This window comes from Antechinus flavipes, chromosome 1 (assembly GCF_016432865.1).
Source record: "Antechinus flavipes isolate AdamAnt ecotype Samford, QLD, Australia chromosome 1, AdamAnt_v2, whole genome shotgun sequence".
Taxonomy (NCBI): domain Eukaryota; kingdom Metazoa; phylum Chordata; class Mammalia; order Dasyuromorphia; family Dasyuridae; genus Antechinus; species Antechinus flavipes.
The window spans coordinates 337,239,814-337,262,786 of record NC_067398.1 but is presented as its reverse complement, the minus strand read 5'-3'; the positions used below and the strand labels follow the sequence as shown (position 1 = coordinate 337,262,786).

Genomic DNA, 22,973 nt, shown 5'->3' with positions numbered 1-22,973 from the left:
TCGCGCACTTAACGGTCACCCAGCCTGCCGAGTCAGCCTGGGGGAGGAGCACGTGGTCTGCTTGCTTTTATCCACGTGGGTGACCGAGGGAGGGTGGGGGTGGGGAAGACCTGGGGAGTTCTTGTTAGCCTCAGGCGTGCCTCACCGGTTTACCACTTCCCCCTCAAAAGTTCTTTCTTGCAGTTATTAAAAAGAGCAGCAAGAGACTTTCCGGCTCATTTAATCTAATCGGCCCAAGACAAGCATTTATTAAACTCCTCTTAGGCACCGGCGCCCTGCTAAGTATTTGGAGCACAAAAACGAAAAGGAGACAGTACCTGCCCTCAGGGAGCTTACATTCTATGCTGGGGAAGGGGGCACACATGCCGCTACATAGAAAACACGCAATAATGAAGGCCGGGGGGCAGTAATGAGGAAGCTTCTTGGAAGAGGGGGTTGGTTTGGCTAAACTTTGGACCAGCACACAAGAGCTGCGTATCAGGTACGAAGTGCTGGGAGCAGGGGGCCAAATGCAAAAGAACCCCCACACCCTTCCTTTTATGAGTGAGGAAACCGAGTACCAGGCTATTAATTAGAAAGCTGGGCCCCCTGCTCTAGACTTTACCCGCCTCTGGCCGCCTTACAGAGACAAGAAGGAACCTTAGCTCCATTATCCGGAAGGTCCCCAGATTTAGAATTTTAAAAAAAATCTTTGATTCAGTAAGGAAAAAAGTTGGGGTTCAGCAACCTAAAGCAGCTCATTCCAGTTTTAGGTTCGCAGTCCTGATTCAAGCGCTTAACTCCTGTACACACAAAGAGAGCTATTGTTGCTTGTGACCAAGCAGTTCTCCAGAAGAGTCCTCTCAGAATGGGGAGGAGGGGGTGTTGAGGGAAAGAAAACTCACCCCTCCCCACTCCCGTGCCTAATCTCAAGGGAGAAAACAGAGCTCGTTATATATTAACATTCCACACCTCCGCTAGTTCTAAGCGCAGCGCTCCCGGTACTTCCAAAAGCGGCACACCTTGCCTCTGCGGGGTCGCTCGTGGGTGCTGCCTTTGGGACAAACCTTCCGGGGTCTTCTGGATCTGCTGTGGCCAAAAATGCTCTGTCCCCGGTGGTCCGCTTTTGGAGTTGGGCTTCTCCTCCCTTAACCAGACTGCTTGGTTTCCTAGGCCTTCGCTGGTTCAGCGGCACCTGTCATTGCACCCTGATGACATAGCCTTATGGAGCCCAGGGTCATTTCTGCACCATTATTTGGCATCAAGACTTAAATGGGTGCTCACATATGGTAACAGAAACTGGACCTCTAATTTCATTGATATAGGGGGAACTTTCAGGGAAAAATTGCTCCCACCTATTTATGTCATCGTTCCTCTCTGCAACAGTCTTAAAGAATGGCCTAAAACAGGACCACTCTTACCTCTTTTGCCTTAGAAATTTTTACACCACCCCCAGGTATATAAAATATGTATAAAATCCAAGGTTTACTGTTAATAAGTCATAATTTGGTGACTCCCACATTCAAGTATGAGATCCCACACGGGATCTCCACCCAGTTTAAGAAGCTGAGGTCTAGAGCATTTAAAGATGAATGACTTGTGCAGTGTCACAAAGCCACTGTGTTAGAAGGAAGATCCCGGATCTCAATTCACTGCACCATGTTGTTTCATATACAATAATACTCGATGGCTTTTTTTCTGAAGAAAAATGAAAATAACAGCACAGCAGTACTATCTTGGCACACCATTAATAATAGTTATAATCTCTTACATTCATAGAGGCCTTTAAATTTTACAAAGTCATTTCAGCTTATTTGAACCTCAGATCTCCACTTTAAAGACAAGGAAATTGAGGCCAAACAAGATGATGGAATGAATGGGAGGGAAAACATTTTATTGAGAGCCAAGCTACACTAAATGGCAATACAAATGGAAAATTGAGAGTCCCTGCCCTCAAGGAGCTTACATTCTATCTGAAGACAACACACAAAAAAGGGTACAACTTCAGAGGAGATGAACATATCCGAGGATCCTTGGTTTGTACCAACAGATCAAAAAGCAACGGCCTGGAGTCAGCAGGGTAGAGAGTAAGGCCCACTGGGCCTGAGGGAGCTGGAAGGGAACATCCCCAAACACCAGGAATTGGACAGCCAGCCTAATGGTTTGGGCTTTGGGTTCTTTTCCTGAAGGAATGGGAAGGTGATAGGGAGAAGGAAAGGGGGTTAGTGTACAGATTTATGGAAGGGGCACCAGTTCTTAGAGCTGAACTCTCCAGCTTTAAAACTTTCTGACACTTTATTCAGGCTTTTTGTTACACTGATGTCATCAATCCTGGGCTCAGTTTTATGCTACATCACTGTTGCTTTGATGCTCTGAAGGACAAACGATGAGAATCGGGTGAAATGAAGAGTGTGTGTTGGTCAGAAGCTTCTCTAGTGTCAGGTGTTATAAAGGCCTTTTCTTCTGATTCTTCCCTTCCCTCCCCCCCACCCTCCCAAGCCCTTATCCCCTTTCCCTTGTTTTCCTCATCTTTTCCATCCATCAGGATTCAACTGGAATTTCTCCTTCCAGGTATCTACCCATTCTTGGTCACTTGAAGCACTTAAAAAACAGAGCTAAGATTAAAACAAAGTTCTTTCCTTTTGGATCCCATCTTGAAAGATTGACATTTACATACATTATCATATTTAATTATCACAATCTTGTAGGTATAGAAACTATCTTCATAGATGAGGAAAGTTGAGGTTCAGAGGTGATATTTGTAAACAGTCACACAACTGTTTGGTAGTTATCAGAGGAGACATTAAAATTCCAGTCTGACTGACCTTCAAATCCAGTCCATTATCATCTATGCCAGTTATTCTTAAAATTCTCTAACTTAGCCATGTTTGGGATCCCTGGAAGGAGGTCAACCATCCTCACCTATGATGTTCAGTTCATTCCCAGGTATTTGAATGACCAATGTTATTTCAGAGAGCTGAAAGTCTAGGAGGCAGAGATGAATGGTGCATATTTTTAATTTGAAAAGAACTCAACTCATTGTTTGACATTATGGTGGGGTAGAAAGAGTACTGGATTAAGGGTCCCAGCTTCTTTCAAATCCCAATTGGAATATTGTTTCCTCCATGAAGCTTTTCCTAATCCCCCCCATCTGCCATTTTTTTTTTCCTTCCTCAAGGAGAAAAAAAATTACCTTTTATTTATCTTTTTATATGCTTCTTTTAATTAGCTCCTGGAAGATGAAGAAGGGTTCGTTTTTGTCTTAGTAACCCCAGTGCCTATCCTAACACAGAGAATCCTTTTAAGTAGGTACCTAAAAGATTTGTTGATTGAAACCTGGGTTTGATTCCTAGGTCCGCCATATGTGACCCCTATGACCTTGAGCCTCTCTGGACTTCAAATTGCTCACTTGAAAGATGAGACTTTTGGAATGATCTCTAAAGTTTCTTGCTGCTGAAAAATCTTATCTGTTTTGCAAAAAAGTTCTCCAAAATGAGAACAGTTGATAACGAAATTTTCCACTAGTTTTAAGATGCTGTTTTTCAGAGCTGATGACAAAATTCCTAAACAATCAGATCTATTTATCTCTTTTAATATTATCACAATAGCTCCATGTTTCAGGAATGTATAGCACATGTCATTGGAATATGTGCCCATTTATTTTTTAAAGGCAAACATTTATTGAATATTCATTTATAAAGGATGTTCTGTTTATCAAACTAAAACTTAAGCTCAATTTTTAAAAATTAACAACTACATTTTAAAAGTACAAACTTTGCAAAGTGCTTTTAATCAAACCCTTTCCCTTACCCCAATTATAGAATAACTTTTTAGCTTTTTCTTTAAAAAAAAAAAAAAAAAAAAAAGCACCACCTGGACCCTGTCCCCTTGTTCCCATACTCTACCTAAGGACAAAAGTACATCTTTTTAAAGCTTAAAATTTTTGTATTTTGTCTTAATCTTCTGAAGCAACCAGAGACCCGGAGTCCCACACTGAAACAAAATGGCAAGGCAAAGTCAATGGCAAAAACAATGTAACTTTTCCCTAACCTGGCTACAGTACTTCCTAGGAGTGGGGAGGAGAGCAGATCAAATCACCTATTCATTCCTAACAGGAAGCAGGTTCTAATAGGTAGCAGCAGTACCATTAGAACAGTCCAAGCATCACTTGGATTCAAAAGGTGACAGAGGGGCTCCAAGATGATCAAGTCACTAAAACAAACCTGCTTCTTCCTTTAGCAAAAAAGAGGAAGCAAACAGCAACAGCTGTAACAATTGGGCATTCCCAGACATAGAAAGGCACACCTGTTGCTAAAGGCTTTGGATCCCAGGTAGACCTATCATGAGGTCCAGGTATACTCCAGGACACCCCACATTTATAACTATAAATAATCAACTGTTTTTTGGACATCCCATAGGCTCCTCTCAGATTCAACATAACCAAAACAGAACTCCTATTCTTTCTCTCCCAGCTTTTACCTCTTCCCAACTTCCTCATTACTATTTAAGACATCATCATCGTGCCAGTCACTTAGGCTCATAACCTCAGTATCATCCTTCACTCTTCTCTCCACATATCCCATCTATTACCAAATCTTATCAACTTTCATAACTTCTCTCTATTCATACAGCCACCACACTGGTGCTCATCACTTCAGGCACAGAATCCTGCAAAAACTTTCCCATCTTCCTACCTCGTCTTTCCCCTGTTACTTCCATTCAGTTGCCAAAATGCAAGTCTGACTATTTCACTGCCCTCCTCAATCTGACTCCCTATCATCTCCATAATCAAATATAGAATCCTATTTGGCTTTAAAAACCTTCACAACCTGGTCTCTCCCTGTCAAGTCTAATCTTTTTTACACTTTATTCCCCTTGTCACCTTTTCCTCCCAAGTATTCTTTTCACAACACTCCATCTCCCAACTCCAACTTTTTTCACTGAGTGTCTCTCCCCCATGCTTAGAATGCCTTCCTTCTTTCCTTGGACTTCCTGGGTTCTCTTCATGACTCAGATTCTGCAAGGTTATTTCCTGGTCCATTCCTTTGTCTTCCTTCCATGGACTCTCTACACAAGCTGTATAGTTGTTTGTATGTTGTCTCCCCTACTAGAATGGAAACCCCTTAAGGGCAGCTACAACTCTTTGCAGTGCTACAGTGCCAGCTCCATAGCAAAACCATAATATCGGGGCTTAATGACAGATGGAAGGTGGCAGAGCTGAGACTGGAGCCCAGGTCTTTCTACTATGTTATATTGGCCAAAGCTCTTTTCTCTGGTGGTCCAGGTGGGGAATTTACAAGTCAGAAATGTTTTCCCAAAAGGGCCCTATTTCAAATGGGGGAGGGGGCTTAAGATGGGACTGGGAACCAAACTTCTGAATTCCATCGTTGGCTTCCTACCCCTCCTCTCTGTACTGCTCTCACCATCAAAGTTCATAAGCAGGAGAAGGGCTGCGGAAATTTTTGCTGAAAAAGCACTTTGCTTATGTCCAACACGCTATGGAAAGACATAATAGCTGGGCTTAGGCAATTTGAATTGGATCCAGAGAGGAAGGACAGATGCACTGGGAGCTGGAGGAGTTGTTGATCGTAGTGGGCCTAGAGAAGCGCAAAGAGGGTGATAAACTTTATACTCGGGACTCTTTCCACCAACCACCCCTAATTAGAGTGGGGCCTTGGCCCCCCTAGCTCTTGTTCTGGGACAACCAAATAGGGCTTCGTTAAACGAAACCATCTTGAGCCCCAACCCCAGCCAAATGAACTGCCACGGAGACTTCTCCGATTTTCCGGTTCTCTCCTGCAGCTGGAGGCAATTAGCTTGAAATCTGATGGAAAATCAGGCAAAGAGAAAGGAGGAGGGGTGTAGTGTAAAGGGAGCAGAAAAACAGGGAAGGATGGAGGCCAAGGGAGAGTGGAGACGGAGCGAGCCTTTGGGGAGGGGGGAGCAGCCAACAAAAATAAAGGCCAAGAGGGCTGAGGTTAAGAAAGATGATGTGTAAGTGAAACTGAAAATGAAGTGAGGGGAGAAAATAAGGCGCCTGAGTTCGGTGGGGAGGACAGGAAATATGAGAGCAGGGGAGGCGGAGGGAATGGGGGAGGCCATTCCCCAGGTTCCGGTGCGATCCCCATGACTCCTCACTTCTGAATTTCCCAGTTGTCTGGGGAGAGAAAGAAGCTGCAGAGATTTCCCACCCTAGGCAATATGTAAAAAGGGATTTAGGAATACCAAAGAAATGACCTTTCCCAGGCTGGGGGTGGGAAGAGGGGGCCACTATTTGGATTCCAAAGGATTTAAATGGGGGCAGGTGAGGATTGAGTGGAGAGCCTTCACGCTCCCGGTAGGAAACCTCTCAGAGCCAAAGACTTTAATCTTTACTCTCCTAGGTCTTTTTTTTTTTCCTCTCCTCCTCCATGCTGTAAAGTAGCCATGAATGTCAGGAATTTGTCACTATGTGCTGGGAATAGCTCCCTCCCCAGCTGCCTGCGATCTCAGCCGCAGCCCTGAGAGCCAACAGCCAAAGGGAGAAAAGGCTGCTTAGCTGGGAGGAGGCAATTTCCAAGCCCACCTGAGCACTCAAAATCTGGAGGCCATTCCCAAGTGCTGGTCAGAGCCTCAGGGAGGGGACCAAGCCCTCTAGGCCTCAGGGCAGAGAGCCATCTCATTTAGTTTGCCAAGCACACACGGCTTCCCTCCCCCACTCCCACCCCCCAACTCCCAAAAGGGGCCCTGGCGGAGGCTGCCACTTAGATTTCTGCAACTACGCACTCCCAGATGATGGGAAAGCCCAGGACCTTGGGAACAGCTCCAGAAAAGAGAAGTGACCTGGCAATGTTCTAAGTAATGGAGAGAGAGCAGGCCCAGAGACCTCAGCCCAAACCTGCTCACAATAGCCCTTCCCCTTTGGAGACTGCTATTCATTACTGGCCCTGCCACCCTGGGGTGACGAGAGGCTGCCCCTTCTAAACCTTAGAAGGATTAGTCTGGTGTGGATCAATGGCAGAATGAGTCCCAGGAAGCCACATGTGGAATTTGTACTTAATTCTCTATACTCTCGTCCAAGAACCAATTACACAGAAAAGCTCCCAGGCATGCAGACCACTTTCTCACACACCCACAGCCTCACCCGAGATGTGTCCCAGACATTCTTGTGGAACCTTACTCCATACCCTTGTCAACGTGCACCCACCCCCACAGCATCCACCGGGGTGCACATGCATGTGGGATCACATTTGCCACCAGAGGCACAGGAAGGCACTCACACACCCACACGCTCTTTCACACGCATCTTCTTCCATGAAGATCAATCTTAGTCTCTCAACACTTCTACCCCTGCAGTTAATAGAAACAGCAGTGAAAACTCTGAATAGAAAGCAAAACCAGAACACCACTTTTCAACCCTTCCTCATGGACAAAGAACCTACTGCTTTGATTAAAAAAAAAAAAGGAATAATCCCTCTAGAGTCATCCTCTAGAGATAAATAAAGAATAAAGAATTGTAAGGGACTCTTGCAGCCCAATCAGCCCACAACTACCTCACTTTTCTCTCAGAAAAAAAAAACAAAAAACCCACTGGTAGTATCTTCTCTGCCAATCATTTCCAGGTCCAGAACTCCTAAGTGGAGGCTCAGAAAGGTGGGTGGGTATAAAAGCTGATATTTACATACCCACCTTATGGCTTGCAAAGCATTTTATAAAACGTCATTTTTCTCATTTGGTCCATAGAAAAATCCTGAGGTAGGTGCTATCGTTATCTCAATTTTTCAGATAAGGAAACTAAGGCTGAGATAGGTTAAGTGACTCCCTCAGGGTCACATAGTATAAGGCAGAATCCCAACTCAGCTTTTCCTAATTCTATTATGGCCCACTGACACCATGGGGCCAAAGTTGGGACAGTGGGATCAGGATTGGTGATAAGGGATAGTTAATTTAGAGCTAGCAGGAACCTCATAAATCTAGTTTAAGCCTGTAACTTTGCAGATCAGGAACCTGAAGACCAGCATTGAGGTGACTTGTCCAAGATGAGCCAACTCATGTCACAGCTAAATGAGAGCAGATTCTAACTCCAGCCTCCAACTTTCAGCAATTTGTCTTGTTTCAGCCTAGCCAGGGAAGCCCTTAGGCCCAAGTCTTTGCTAATACTTGTTGCCTACCATCTCTGGAAAAGACAGAGTGCCCCAGCTTACTAGGAAACATGGTTTCAGACACCGAGCCGCACACGCACAGACCGGAGGCTGGTCCGAATCCTGGCCCCACTGGGGGCCCGGAGCCTTGGAGGCAGGCTGAACCTGGGGCTGCCTGTTAGTCTGCTGGGATCCCAGCCCTGGGGGACCCGCTGAAACCCAGCCTCCAGACCCTAGTGTCTGGAGGGCACAAGGATTGACTTTGGGATCACCAGGGTATGGGGGACTCCCAGGCCAGGGAGGCCCAAGCCCTGCTAGCTGCCAGGTCTAGTTTCCTCCTCTACCTCATGTTGTGGGAGCTCGCTGGCCCCTAGCTGCCTCCCATGAGCTCAGTTCTCTAAGCGCCCCCAACACATACTCCTCCTCAATTGCCTGTATGGGTGCAGACCCTCCACCACCAAGTACCTCAGGGAGAGGGGGAAGTGGGGGAAACCTTGATGCGATACATGATCCTGGCCCTTTCTCCCAAATAACTCCAGCTGCTGTTTTCCCCCTAAGAGACACTCTCTCCCCCGGCTCTGGAAAAGCCCGAGCAGGGGGGCCGTTCTCCCCATCAGAGGGACTGGAGGAAGTCAGCCATACCAGCAGAGGGACTCCGGGGTCATCCTTCTTCCTGGCTTTGGCTTGGGGGGGAGGGGGAAGAGACAGGGGAAGCAGCCACAGTCCTCTGCCTCTTTCAGGCTTTGTGCCGCCTCTTCTTTGTAACCCACCAATTCACCAATTCAGCCCTTTATCTGCCTGAAAGAGCAAGGAGGAAGGAATGGGGGAGGGAGAGAAAGGGCGACAATGGGGGGAAGTGGCGGGAAACATCTCCTTAGAGACCCCATTGTGCGCCTCCCCCTCCAGGGCTGGTAAGGGGGGTGGCGAAGAGAGCCCGGAGCCCTGAGCCCAGCTGGGTGAAACAGCTCCCCGGCCCCCGTGAGGAAATTCAGCAACAAGTGGCACATTCTTCCCTGGAATGTGCTGGACTGCAGAAAGTAGGGCGAGAGCCCGGTCCGGGATGGGGTGCCCTCTTGCTCCCTCTCTCCCTCCCTCCTCAATCCCCAAGTCATCCTGCCACTGTCTTCCAAATTTAGAGCGCTTCCTTCTCCCCACTCAGGCCTTCTATTCTCTCTTGCAAAACGGCTCTCTCATCTCTAGCAAGGCGCAAGACAGAATGCCCATGGTGTTGAGAATTCATCTCACGTCCACCACCTCTGAGGCGCTCCCAGCACATCACAGACATCCTCTCATTCATCCCCAGGAAGGTGGGCCTGAGCCAAAGATGACTATCCCCATTTTACAGACAGGGTGACTAGGGCACTAAGACAGGGAAGTGGCTTTTTAACCAGTCATTCAAAGTCAAACCTGAAACAAAATTCAACAGACTTCAGCAGTTCTGAATTTCAGGCCAGCACACCATTCACAAGAAGCTCTAAATCTCAAGGAAACAGGCTTTTGGACTCAGCTTTTTCTAGGGAACATTCATTCCTTTTTGCTAATCTTCCTTTTCTCTGCCTCCCTCTGGGCTTAAGGCTCTCTGCAGGCATTCTTACTCACTTTAGATTAATAAGAACCACCTAAGGGAACTCTGAAAACTGAGTTTATCTGCTTGGTCTATCTCTCTGAGATGTGAGCTCTAAGAGAGAGCATCTTCCTTTCCTTATCCCCTTAGTTGCCTTCTTGGATGGTGGCCAGTGTGAGCTCAGCCTCCAGGAATCTCTCCATCCTTCCAGCTTCAGTTCTCAGAGATGGAGAAGAGTGGCTGGGGGATGATGTTCCTCCTGTGTGTATCAGGAAGTGGGAGTTTTTAACCCATTTATCAGATCCCATTGTGGGCGGATATAAAATGCAGGACTTGAGAGAACTGAAGCAACTGCAGTGGAAGAAAAAGGAAAATGTGTGTGTGTGTGTGAGAGAGAGAGAGAGAGAGGGAGAGAGAGAGAGAGCGCGCGCACAAGAGAATGCACAGGGAGCATGTGGGTGGGTGTGAGAGCCTGTGTTTGAGAGGATGCATGTGTCCCAGGATGGCCATACACCTAGAAGACAGGACTGAAGGTTAATAGAAAACACATGTAGAAGGCTGTGAGTGAGGGCCACGATGGGCTTGGAAGGCAGGGGGAGAAGAGGTGTGTGAAAGGGGACACACAACAATAAATAAGGTACCAAGGTAAAAGGAATCTGACTCTCTTCAAGTCATTTTACACTCTAACCTACCCCATACCCCCAAACCTTCCTTTCATTGAATTCAGTTACTTTCTCCAAAAAGGTTTGCCTAATAAACTACCCAGCCAATAGGTTCTAGAGGCTGGAGAGCCCAGGCAGAGAAGGGAAAGGGCTTTTGGCAGAGGGAAATAACCAGGACAACATCCCTTGCCTCCTCCCCCCGGTACTTTCACCAATGAAGCCCCTACCTGCCGATGAAAGCAGGAAGAAACCACTAAGCCACATGCTTGGCAGAGAGTTTAGTTCCCCCGAAACGCCACTGTGGGCACATACATTTGGTATCAGGATCCCTGTAGGGCCCCCAAGGCCTCTTCTCCGCCTTTCTCTCTCCCACCCCTGCCCTTCCTATCCCACTCTGCCGAGTCATTTCCAAGTGAGATGCCCACCAAGCTGGGGAGTCCCAGGCTCTAGCAGCAACGTCTCCCTGGAAAGGGGAAGGTAGAGTGAAGGGCCGGTTCATCTTTCCCTCTAAGACCTCTCTGATCTGCAAGATGCGCAGGACAGGCGGCACCCCATGGGGTGATGGTGGGGGAGCTCTACCAAGGAAAAGATGGCTTTTCCCAGCCCAGGCTACCCCCCCAGATTAATTGCCCAAAGTGCCCCCTCGACATCTCTCCCAAGACTGGCATCATTGGTTCTGCACTTGGATGCCCGGGAATGTGCTGGTCGTCTGACCTTGCTGACTCCTAAAACAAAAGCTAGGATCAAAGCAATTCCTCTTTCTTACAGCACCTCTGGACAGTCCGGGGTACTGAGAGCTCCTCAGCGTGGTCAGTGGGGTCCTTTCTTCCCAGCCTCAGGGAGCCTTAATCCAGGGCCATCTCACAGGGGTTGTGGTGGGCAGCCTGGGCCGCGTCATACATGCGGCGGAAATCCTGGTACCGGGGAGCGCAGCCCAGCCAGGCCTCCCCAAAGTGGCTCCAGCCAGTGAAGAGGAAGGTGCCAGGGCCGGGCCTGACGCCGCAGCGCAAGGGAGTGCGGATGGTGCCGGACACCTGGCTGGGGGACTCGGCCGGCTGGAACAAGGGGAACTTCTGCCGGTGGATGCGAGGCGCGCTGACGCTGATCACCGACTCCTGCAGCTCCTGGTCGTGAGTCACCCCACAGATGGTCCCTCGAACCACTGCCAGGGGAAAGGGAAACACAGCTGCCGTCTCCAGCCACGGTGCCCGGGGAGGGGCTGGCGGTCAGGGAGAGGCTGTGCAGGTGAAAGCATGGGGAGGGGGCGCAGAAGGAGGGCGACGCTCAGCGGAGAAGAGCTGGGGCTACAGGTTCTCTCCTTCAGCCGGCCGGGCACGGGAATCCCCTTCACCAGCCTGCGTCCCGGACCCTACAGTAACTCCTGCCAGCCCTCTCCCACCTAGGGTAGCCCGTGGCTTTCTCGGGTCAGTAGGGAATCTAATGCCCAAGTGAATAGCACTGAGGTCAGAAAGGGTGGGCTTGTCACTCAGCACACCAAGGACTCCGAGGGCTGCGATACCTGCTGAGGATTCCAAGCAGATCTGAACCACCCTCCCTCCCCCCCGGACCCTCAGGCTCCATGCAGAACAACCTGCGCCGTCCTCCCCAGCAGAGCTCACTGGCAAGGCTGTGGGACTTGAGGTCGAGCTGTAGGGCTAGCCGAGACCCCAGCCTCCTTGCTGTGTTAGAAGAATGAGCAAGCCAAAAGAGATAGGCTGGGGAGGGGAGCGGGGGGTGCACGGTGTGAGCTCATCATCAGGCGTGTCAGCTGAACCTGCTGCTGCTCCTTCCCCCACTTCTGCATGCCCCAAACTCCCCCTAGATCATCTGACCTCCAACCCAAGTGCACTCTCTCGCTCTCCCCAGCCAACACGGCTGAATAGTCTCTGGACCTCTGTCAGAGGAACTAATAAACTCTCCGGCTTCCCATGGCAACTGGGCCCCCCTCTCCTGGGCAATCTGCAAACCCTGATTAGGCCAGGCCCTCCCCCCCTCCCCCCCATTGGCAGACACCCTCGGGATCCCCTGCACACAGTGTGACTTCAGCTTTAGCTCAGACGCTGCTCACTACTGTCTCTGGGGACCCCGCTCCGGAAAGTGGAGCCCCCTTCTTCTGTTGATGGATAAACTACAAGAACATTCCTCCCTTCCCCGCTCCATGCCATGCTGCCCCCAGCCCAGAACCCCAGTGGACCTTAAGTGCTTCCTCTACTTCCAGGATCCCCAAGTCTGTAACAGTACCAAGCTCATTGCCCAGTCTCCCCACTGTCACTTCACAGGCACAGATCAAAGGTTGGACCTGTTTTTAGCAGCAGGGACTATACTTACTGAGGGTTCCAGACAAATAGCTTCTCTCCCTCCCAGGAAACCTAAGACAAAAGGGCAGCGGAAAGAGGGCAAACACCAGCAGGACGGGGACAGTGGCCAAGGGAGATGCTAGGAGAATCCAATCAAAGCCCATTATAATCCTGGGAAGGGGTAAGGAATTTGGGGGAGGAGAAGCTGGAATAAAATGGGCAAGAGGGGGGAGGCTGGAAAAAACACTAAACTGAGCAAGTCCGAGGGGCCAGAAAGCTACTTACCAAAATCGCTGGTGCACACAGCCATGAGAACCTCAGCATCACTGCACGGGCGACAGGTTCCTGGGGCACAGACAGAAGCATGAAGTGGACAAATTGGGGGAGGCTCCCCACTTGCTACTCAACTTTCCCCCTATCTTTCTCCCTCCTACTAGTCTTCCCCGCTGGAGAATAGTAAGTTCAAGAAAAGGTTAAGAGGAGGCTGCCCTATCCATACTTGGCTTGGGGGCTGAAATCAAATTTATTTAGACCCCTCCTGAGAATCCTTCAGCTTAACTAGAAATCTCTTAATAACGCCTATTTGTGTAGTGCTTTAGCAGTAAAAGTTTTATTATTCCCACTTTATAGAGAAGGAAGACAAAGGGGTAAAATAACTTATCCCTAGTCCTATCGTTATTTAAGCAGTATTGATCAGATTTGAATCCGGGTCTTCTATGTCCAGTCAGTGTTTTTCCTACTCTGCCGCAGCTGCCTCTTGAGCCATGCAAGTGTAAAACCTCCAAAGATAACCTGGAATTCAATGAATGGAGCCCAAAAGCATACATAAGTATATATACATATACAGGCATATGCCTAAATCATATGTTTCATACTTCTAACTCACGTGACAGAATCAACAACTTATACATTATTTACAAAAGTATATGGTTTTAGGTTTCTCTTCTTTAGCCCAGGACTCCTGATTTCTATTTTTTTTAACTGTTATGACTCTCTTTCATCCTCAAAAAGAATCCATAAAGCTCTCAGTCTTTTTATTTGGCTTAAAAGACAAATCAGAATAGATACTGACTCAGAAAATCCTCCCGGATCCCTAGAAGGGGTATTTTAGAAAATTATGGCAATTTGGAAGAGCCAGGGCCTTGGGATAAGACCAGAGGCTTCCAGAGAGAAGAGAACAGGATCCTTTCCCCTCTCTACCCACTCCCCTGAACCTCCCACCCCCTCTCAACAGATGGGTGGGGCTAATCCCATCATATCCAGCCTTGGGGCTCTCAAAGGATGGGAATGAGCTGCCTTGCCCAGCAGGGGAGATGGTGGGGGAGTGCCCATATCACCATGGAGACCAGGCAGCCAGGCCACAGATAGCACACTGGACTTTTGTTGGAGGCATGCAGGGGTTGGCGGAGGGATGAGAGGAGGGAGGTCATGGGGCTACAGCCCCTTCTGGGCCCCCAGCCCCTGTAGGGAGCACACTCTAACCCTGGTTCTCTTCTTCCCTCCCCCCTTCAGGCAGGGGAGAGAAGGGGATTCAAGTTACTCTTCCTCCCCCAATGGGAGGCCTTGGGTCAAAGCAGGGCTTCCCACATGCTCCCCAAGGCCCAATCACTGAATCCTAAGGCTGAGAGGAAGTCTGAGAGGTCATCCAGCCTCAAAGCTGGACTGTATTCCAAACACTCCAGGGAGGTCATTGCCTACACTTCCCTCAAACAAACCCAGGGTAGATGCCATGGCCTCCCTTGGTAACCCTTGCAGTCAGCAAATTCATATCTAACTTGAATCCCTTCTGCTACAGTTCAGGTTTCTTTTGCTGTGGTTCCTAAAATGTTCAGATGGCAGCTGCTTCACATTACTACTCTTACTGAATAACCCTCCATCTACCCAAGGGCTTTCAAGTCCTCCCACACCACAAAAATTCTTCCCTAAGGCCAGAAATCACAGCTACTCCAGGCCATCATGGGGATTTCTCTTCCAGTCTGTCTTCCTTCACTTCCTCCTGATCCTAAGGAATTGTCTGGAGGCCTGAGTCACACTGAGTGTGACAGGTTACCCGATCTCAGGTAGAAGAACTGAGGGACAATAAATTCATGTGGAGTGAAGGGAAAGATATGTAGCTCACCAGGATCCCAATCTGATCACTTGTTATGTTCTGTTTAAGAGTTAAGGGAAATAGGCCCCAGGAGGGTAAATGTCAACTGGCTGAAGGGTATCCAGCAAGTCAGTCTTAACATAGGCTGGCAAGAAAACTCAGCAATCCCAATTCCCTGACTCTAAAACACTTTGCTTTGTGACCCAGGTTCCGGTTCTAACTACAAGGGTTCTGGTGAGCTAGAGGGAGACGAAATAGGTGTGTAAGTGGAGTCAGCAAACTGAAAGGGGCCCAAGCTCTAGGAGGCCAGAGGACCTTGATCCTCCTCCTCCTCCTCCTCACCTTCCATGCTAAGGTTGTGGGTGAACAAAGGGAGGTGCAGGTGCCAGTCCCCTCGAAGCTCATAGCGGAAGGCTGCTACTCGGCGACTGATGTCCCGATGCGGGGTGGACTGGACGAACAGGGCCACCCGCTCCTGGGGCTGCCAGCTGACACACCGGCCCCTGGGCGGCCCCTGGGCCTCAGCTAACAGCAGCTCCAGGAGTCCATCTCTCTCCACGTAGACTTGGGCCCCCCGGAAGGGGCCAGAGGACTTGATGCAGGCTGTGATATGCCTGGGACTCTGGCCAGCTCCAGCACTGCCAGGGGGCAGCCTCGGGGAGAGGGTGAGGCGCAGGGCCCCTGCTGGGTACAGCCACTCCAGGGAGCCCTCAGCACAATGCAAGGATAGCTGCTCCACGCTGTTCGTCTCCTGGGACAAGCCACTGCCAAGAACCCCAAACAGGGTCAGTACAGCACCCACAAAGCAGTACCGGCACCCCCACCCCACATTGAACTCCCTATCACAACTGCTGTCTCACATGAGTCCACAATTGCCCACTGAAGTGGGAAGGGCAGGAGTTTGTGTCCCTATTTTATAGCTGTAGAAACGGAGGCTCTGAGAGAGGAACTCTTGAACTCCACTCAGAGCTCCGGCCTCCTTGTCTCCCAGCCCCTTCCCTGCCCCACATCACATACAATACAAGATGGAAAGGAGCTAGTATATGACCCAATTTTGCCTGAAAAATATCTGGGGAGAGAGGAGGGTTGTGGACCATGAAAGCTCAAAATGAGTTATCATTGTGACTTGGCAGCTAAAATACTGAATATGGTTTTAGGCTGCATTGAGAGAAGGATAGCATTTAGCACTGGGGAGAGGAAAGCACAACTGCTCTCTGCCCTGGTTAGACTACTCTAGAGCGTAATGGTCAATTTGTCCAGAAGAAATCTTCAGGATGAGACCTTGACAAGAGGCCACGTGAGCATCAGCTGAGGGAACCAGGGATGTTACTTTGACTAAGTAACGGGGAGCTCTTCAAGTCAGCACTGGCTGTCCAAAGGAATAGATAGTTCTTGACTTCAAAATGTAGAATTGGAGGCAATGGGAAATTGCAAAGAAACTTTTTTATCCAAGACATTTTTATCCAAAGTATGGTGGGTCAGCCTAGGAAGGTAATAGGTCCCCCTCTCAATGGAAGTCTTAAAAGTAAAAGCTAGATGACATTGATCAGGGAGGGTGGAGAGCAGGAATTCTTAAAATTTGGGGGTAATGGACCCTTTCTTGGAACAATGTTTTTAAATGCATTAAAATATTCAGGATTCAAAATAAAGCAATTATATTGAAATATAGTTACCAAAATATTTTTTTAAAAAGTTCATAGATTCCAGGTTCAAGAAGTCAATGTAGAGATTTTTTATTTCAGATAACGGATTGGTCTAGTTGGCTTCTTAAGATTCCCCCACAACTGAAATTTTGTGATTCTATGTGAAACTTGCTCCCATCCATGTAATAAGGGAAGAGTGCAAGATTTGGTAAAAATCTTGACTACAGTACAGCTAGCCACAGGAATCTTAACTAACAGCAGCCCTCCCCTTTCCCTAAAACTTTCTCAGCCCAATGCTAGATCATGTGGTAGTGACCTAACAAATCTCTGCTACTTTCTCCTCTACCTTCAAAATCATTGAGTTTCCTGTAGAAAGGAACCTCAGACCATCTACTCCAACCTGTATCTGAATAAGAATCCCTCTTACACCATATTGAATACATAGATCTAGCCTTTGCCAGGAAACCTTTAGCAATGGCCATCATCTAGATCCCAAGGCAGCCAATTTCATTTTTGGATAGCTCTCATTAGAATAAGTGTAGGTTGCCCTGCAGGTCACTGAGCAAATAAAATCATAAATTCACAAGATCATGGAACATTAGAATTGGAAGAAACCTTAAGATGGGAAAATCAAGGCTCTGAGACTAAACTTCCTGAGTTTGAGGAGAAAAATGAGGCTTAAAGAAGAGAAAAAAAATAATAGTCATCATTTATATAGCATATTAAAATTTGTAAAGTACTTTAAAATATTATCTTATCAGATTCTCACAACTCTGGGAGATAAGAACTATTCCCATTTTACAGATGAGGAAAACTGAAAGGGTCTTAAGGCAACCCATTCTACTTCTGGAACAATGCTTTTAGGAAGTGTTTCCTTAATTTAGTACTGTTGGATGTAAAGGACTGCTTGCCATCTCGGGGAGGGGGTGGAGGGAGAGAGGGGAAAAATCGGAACAGAAGTGAATGCAAGGGATAATGCTGTAAAAAATTACCTTGGCATGAGTTCTATCAATAAAAAGTTATTAAAAAAAATTTAGTACTGTTGGAAGGGATATCATCCAACTTCCTAAAACCGGGGAAAGACTAGCCTAGTTCTTAGCCTGGCCCTCCCAAGGTTCAAACTCCAAGCTTGGGCCAGTTGCTATAGACATTGATATAGTGGGTGGTACAGCAGATGTACAAGGTGATTGGGAAGCATAGTAAATGCATATGGGGATAAAGGCGGGGGTAAGCGGGTGGGTAGGGAGAGACTGGCAGGCATGCAGATATGGAAGGAAGCTAGGAGATATAGGGCAGAGGGAGCAGGCGGGAACCTCAAGCCAATGGAAGGTTGTCTTGTGAGGGACAGAGAACAGCTGTTTTCCCACTATTTAAGTATCAGCAGGAGGAATTTTGGTAAGATTACATGAAGAAATGTAAAGACAGGGAAAGAATGGTACCCGATCCCAAGGCCAACTTTTGTCTCCTTTTGAGGAAGACTTACAGGGAGGAAAATGCCCCGGCTCGAGGCAGGAAGATGGACTAGATGACCTTTGAATGAATGTCTCTTCCACCCTAGGATGCTTTTAGCACAGAGACTACACAGAGGCCCTTGGCCCCCCTTGTCTCTCCAGTTGCTCAGCCTCAGAGCTGATTTAGGCCCCACAAGTTGTTTGATCAACGATTTGTGGATCCTGAAATGTTAATCCTCTCAGAGGCCCTGCAGACTGCATCCCAGCCCAAGATCCACACACATCTGCATCACACTGGACTGAGGGAGGGGGTTAGGAGTAGATGGGGATCTTTATTAGTTTGGAATCTAGGCCCAAGACAAAAACTATGTGTATCTTTCCATTCAGGCTGCAACCACTTCTTGGCTATGAGGAAGCAGGGAAACTTGGCTGATCACTTCTCCCATCCCCTATGTCCTGGCTTCCCAAGCTTGAAAGCAAGGAGCTGAGCTCAAAAATCTAGTCCAGAAGCTTCTTTAAGAGCAGGAAGCAAAGGGGGGAATTGACTTGCCCAGGATCACTAATTGAATTAGGGGCAGGGGCAGAGCCAGGACCAGTTTGCAGGTTTCCTGTATCATTTTTTAAGGGATCCCAATTTTATATTCCCCCATCCCCCAGTTCTGGGGTCATCTGGCACTGAGTAGGGAGGGAGTAGCATGCCAAGACATTGGCCAAGATTAGCCCTTTCGGCTCCCCCATTTAAGTCCCTTCACCTCATCCTCCCACACACCCTCAGGAGATTAGTGGCGTCTCTCCCATGTTGGGGGAAGAGAACCCAGTTACTAGTGACAGTTCTTCAGGAGAGAAGGACCCCTCTCCCCCCCACTTCAAAGTCTGCCACATATTTTTCCAACCCTTCTCCCTAAAACTACTCTCCCCTCTGAGCCTCGTCCTACAGGAAAAGCTAATTCCCTCCTCACCAACACTAATTCTGAAAGAAACGAGGAGGGTCCACCATTGCACCAGACAGGAGGAGAGTGGCAGCTTCACAAAGAGGGTTCTGTCCTCTCCATCTCTTGGGGCTGTCTTCTCCCTTCCTAGAGAGGGATGCCCCAAGTTTTCTCCAGAGCTTCCCTCCCCATCTTGCTCAGACCCTTAGAGCCATTTCAAACATCTTCAACGAGCCATCACAACTCCCAATCCCCCTGCCTCTGCCCTAAACTGGCTTTGCTTCCAGAGAGTCGGGGGAGGGAGAGGCCCGGGAGGGCTGGGGGGCGGCGGGGAGAAGACAAGTGCAGGAGAGCCTTAGGTTCTCGGAATGCCAGGAGGAGGACAGGTTCTCCTTCGGAGAGGAGAGTGTGTGTGCATGTGGATGTAGTGGGCAGATGAAGCAGAAGGGGGGGTCCACCTCAGAGGACCCGCCAAAAACCCCTAAGAGAACAAAACCAAGCTGACTTTGTGACTTCTCCCTCCTCCCGCCGGCCTGCCAGCCCCGCCCTCTCCTTGGAGATGCCTCAGCACTCAATCAAGAAAACCCCTGCTCCCCACCACCCGCTCCCCCCTTGCCGCCAGTTCCAGGTGCCAGGGGTAGGATGCAAAAGGAGATCCCTCTGACCTAGGGGAGACATCCCAAAGGTAGGAAAGCCCTTCCATTTCTCCGGCTCCGGAGAAGGGGGGCGCTCCCCACCTCTTTCCTCCTACCTACTTATCTTTGGAGAAGACCACATTACTATACATTCCTCCTCCCTCTCCAAATTGCTCAGGAAAGGGGGGCAAATTAGTAAAGATTCTAACGCTTCCTTTAAAGAAGAGGATGAAGGAGGAACGGAGACAGACTGAGAGGCGAGAAGAGGAGGATGCGGAGGGGAACAGGGGGGAAGGGAGGCGGGGAGTCCGAGCTGGGGGAGAGATGAAGGCAGGAGGCGGGGTGTGATTGATAGGGTTGGGGGTATCCATACCTCCCTCTCCAGCTGCACTGATCCTCCGAGTAACTGGCCAGGGCCGCGGAGGCCAGGAGGCCGCAGCCCAGTAGCCAAAGGAGTGGTGGAAGCGGCATGGCCGGGCAGCTGGAGCCGAGCCTGGGGCCCCGGGGCGCTCAGGAGCCGCAGCTCCGCCGCCGCAGCAGCAACAGCTGGAGCCGCATCCTCCGACCCTCGCACCCGGCGAGTCTCAGCCTCCGCTAACCGCAGCCCCCCATCTCCTCTAGGCTAGGCGTTTCAGAGCCCGGGGGAGGCGAGAGGCGCGGCGGCGCTGCTCCCAAACCCCATAGCCCCGAGCTCGCTGACCGCCGCGCCGCCGGCCACTTTCAACCTGGGCTGGGGGATGCCAGCGGCTAGGGGAGGGATGGGCAGGGAGGCGGAGACTGACAGAACTCTCCAATCGCCACCCAGTCCAGAAACTTTCCTCCAATCAGGCTGTGGAGGAGCGGGGAGGTGGAGGAGGTTGGAGAGGGAGCGCTCCTTCCCCCGCCCCCGCCTCCGCCCCCGCCCGGGCCGGTAGGAGCCAAGCTGAGCCGTGGTGAGCGGAGCGGAGAACAATATCTGGCTATCCGTGGGGCAAGAAGAGGGAATCGTGCGGCCCTGGGGACTCGGGGCTTCCAGCCAGATGTGGCGGCCCGGGGAAGGGCGGCACCGACTTCGGCCACCACGGCCAGTCCTGTCGTCTTCCTTTCCCCCACCACTCCCGCCCGCATTTTTCTCCCCGCACCGCCCGCCCTCACTCCAGGTCCCACCTCGATCCTGGGACTGTATAGAGCTTTTTCCCTGACTTAGAAATAAACTCAGCAAAGAATTGAATTAAATTACTCATAATTATCATTAGCAAAAATCCCCTCATTAAGCACCCTATTGCTCTGCATTCTCCGTATCTACTCCCTTTTCACTACCATTGCTCCCTATACCCGCCCCCATCTCCTTCACACTCCATGCTCTTGAAAGGGGAGCCATTAAGTTCTAAAGTCTTAAGATGCTAAGGTTTACCCGCGTCTGTTATCTGTCCCCTACCACACCTGGAGAGAGAATCTGGAAAGTGGGAGGGGGGAGAGGTTAAGGTGATTAGGAAGGAAAGAAAGCATCGGAGATGCTAGATGCTAGAATAGGGGACCACCTGGCCTAGAAGGGCCAAACCTGGAACAGGTGGAAGGGTGGTACTCCCCAGAGGGACTATAAGAGACTGGAAACACCTCAGTCATCCCCCCTCCCCTCCACATACACACACCTGTCCTGAAGTTCCAGATCGTGGGAACCTGCTTTTTTCCAAGAATCTGCCTGAACTCCCTTGCCCCGGGGAGAAATTACAACCAACTTTGCAGTAGTATCTTGCTCAAGACGCCCACTACTAGTGAAATCAGAAGTAAAAGGACTGATAAAACGATAGGACTGGATTAGTCACTTAGCACAAAGGTCAGCTACGATCATCATGGAACTGACCAACACAGAAGTGAGTGGAATTCTTGCTTCTGCTGTAAGTCTGAAGGGCATTATGGAAATGAGGAACTGAACTGAGTAAAACTTGAGCAAATCTTTCTGGTACCAGGCCACACGACACCCCTACCAACTTAATAACTTGAAGGTTGTCCCATACTTTGGAAGTGTTACATGCTATCTAGTTTGGGACTGACTCTTGATCAAGTAAAGCGCTGGGTAGTAAGCTTTAGACAAAAAAAGTGGGCTTAAAACAGTATTTTTTAGTCTGGTTCAAATTCTTAACAAGTGTCATATCTTTCTATCTAGACTTGTCTATCTGTCTATCCCTCTATTGGAGTAAGAAAAGAGGAACTATTTGTTACTCTTATCTGACCAAATAGATTAATTAAATGAACAAATGATAACTCAATTTAACAGCCAAAAAGCTAACGTGGAAAAACCACTGGACAGAAAAATCTGGCCCTGTAGTTCACTCAAGATTTCATAGTCCAAATCCAACCCTCCTGCTCTTATTCCATCTTTGTCATATATACTTTCAAGTTCCAAACAGTTCTGATGTTCCAACCAATGAATATCTACTCCCAATTCATTTTTATTTGATTGAGTTAGCAGAAGTTTGGAATGGTAAAAATGGAAAGAAACAATGATTTTGTCATTATTTCTTCCTTCTTTACTGCCTTAGTTTCCCCTTCTAACAGAAAACATCAAAGACACTTCTCTGTCAGAAACACTGTGGCCAGAGAAAAAATTTCATAAAAACTTTTGAGGTCTTGTAAGAAAAGGGGCTTGTATCATGAAAAATGATTTTTGAGAAATGATTTACAATGAAGAGTCTGATAAATATAAAAGCAATCAACTCTGAAACTTCAGAATATTGATCAATGCAAAGGGAAAAAAAATCCTAACTTTTAGAGGACTAATGATGAAACATGATTCTGGTCTCATCAGAGAGGTGATGAATTACAGATGTAACTTAGTTGTACATTTTCAGACTCAGCCAAAAAATTTTGCTTTTGTCTCAAAAGAAGTTTCTTTAAGTTTGTAGTTGTGGGGGGAAGTAATTATGAAGAATATCAATAAAACTTTTAAGAAAGAAAAAAGTATAAGAAGGTTAATACTAGAGAAAGAAAACTCCCTACCCCCAGGGTTCAAGCTCCAACTTTCCCAAGTGACTACCTCTTTTCCAGTAGAAAACAAGTAGCAGGAGATGAAGAGAGGGAAGAACCAATCTGGGAGATCCTAAATCCAAGACCTCATTATACTGTAAAGAGAACTACAAGGAAAGCAGATGGGAAAGGGGTATAAAGCTTGCTCCCTGTACGTTGGAAGCTACCTAGAGGAAGCAGGATCCCCAAAGTCCCTATTTTCTATGGAAAATCCCACCTTCCCTCTAGTCACTCAAGAGTCATCCTTGATTCTCCCTTCTCTCTTCTCCCCAGATGTAAATATGTAAATTGCCAGATCCCATCTCTCAAGATGCATTTATGTCTTCTAGTATACATTTTTCTCTCCCTATTCCCATCTTTCCCTTTAGCTCAGGCCATCTTTCTCTCACTGGGACTATTGCAACACCCTCCTTCAGTATTTGATAAATCAGTTAATCAACAAGTCCTTGAGGATACAAAGAAAGACAAAATACAATCCCTGCCCTCAAGGAGTCCATAGTCTAATAGAAGTAAAAATGTGTAAGTGTCTAGGCACATAGAAGACATATATAGAGTACATCCAAATAATCTGAATGGGGAAAACCTTAACCTGTGGCAG

General features: G+C 48.4%; 1 protein-coding gene across 1 annotated transcript; it reads right to left on the bottom strand.

Annotated features, from left to right (window-relative positions):
* Window positions 1-1,847: 1,847 nt before the first annotated feature.
* METRN (meteorin, glial cell differentiation regulator) lies at window positions 1,848-20,789 on the bottom strand. Its single transcript, XM_051969181.1, has 4 exons — window positions 19,743-20,789; window positions 15,054-15,475; window positions 12,908-12,967; window positions 1,848-11,487 (listed from the first exon to the last, which is right to left on the bottom strand). The coding sequence occupies exons 1-4, from the start codon at window positions 19,838-19,840 to the stop codon at window positions 11,171-11,173; spliced, it is 897 nt and encodes a 298-aa protein (XP_051825141.1). The 5' UTR covers window positions 19,841-20,789; the 3' UTR covers window positions 1,848-11,170.
* Between the last annotated feature and the right edge of the window lie 2,184 nt (window positions 20,790-22,973).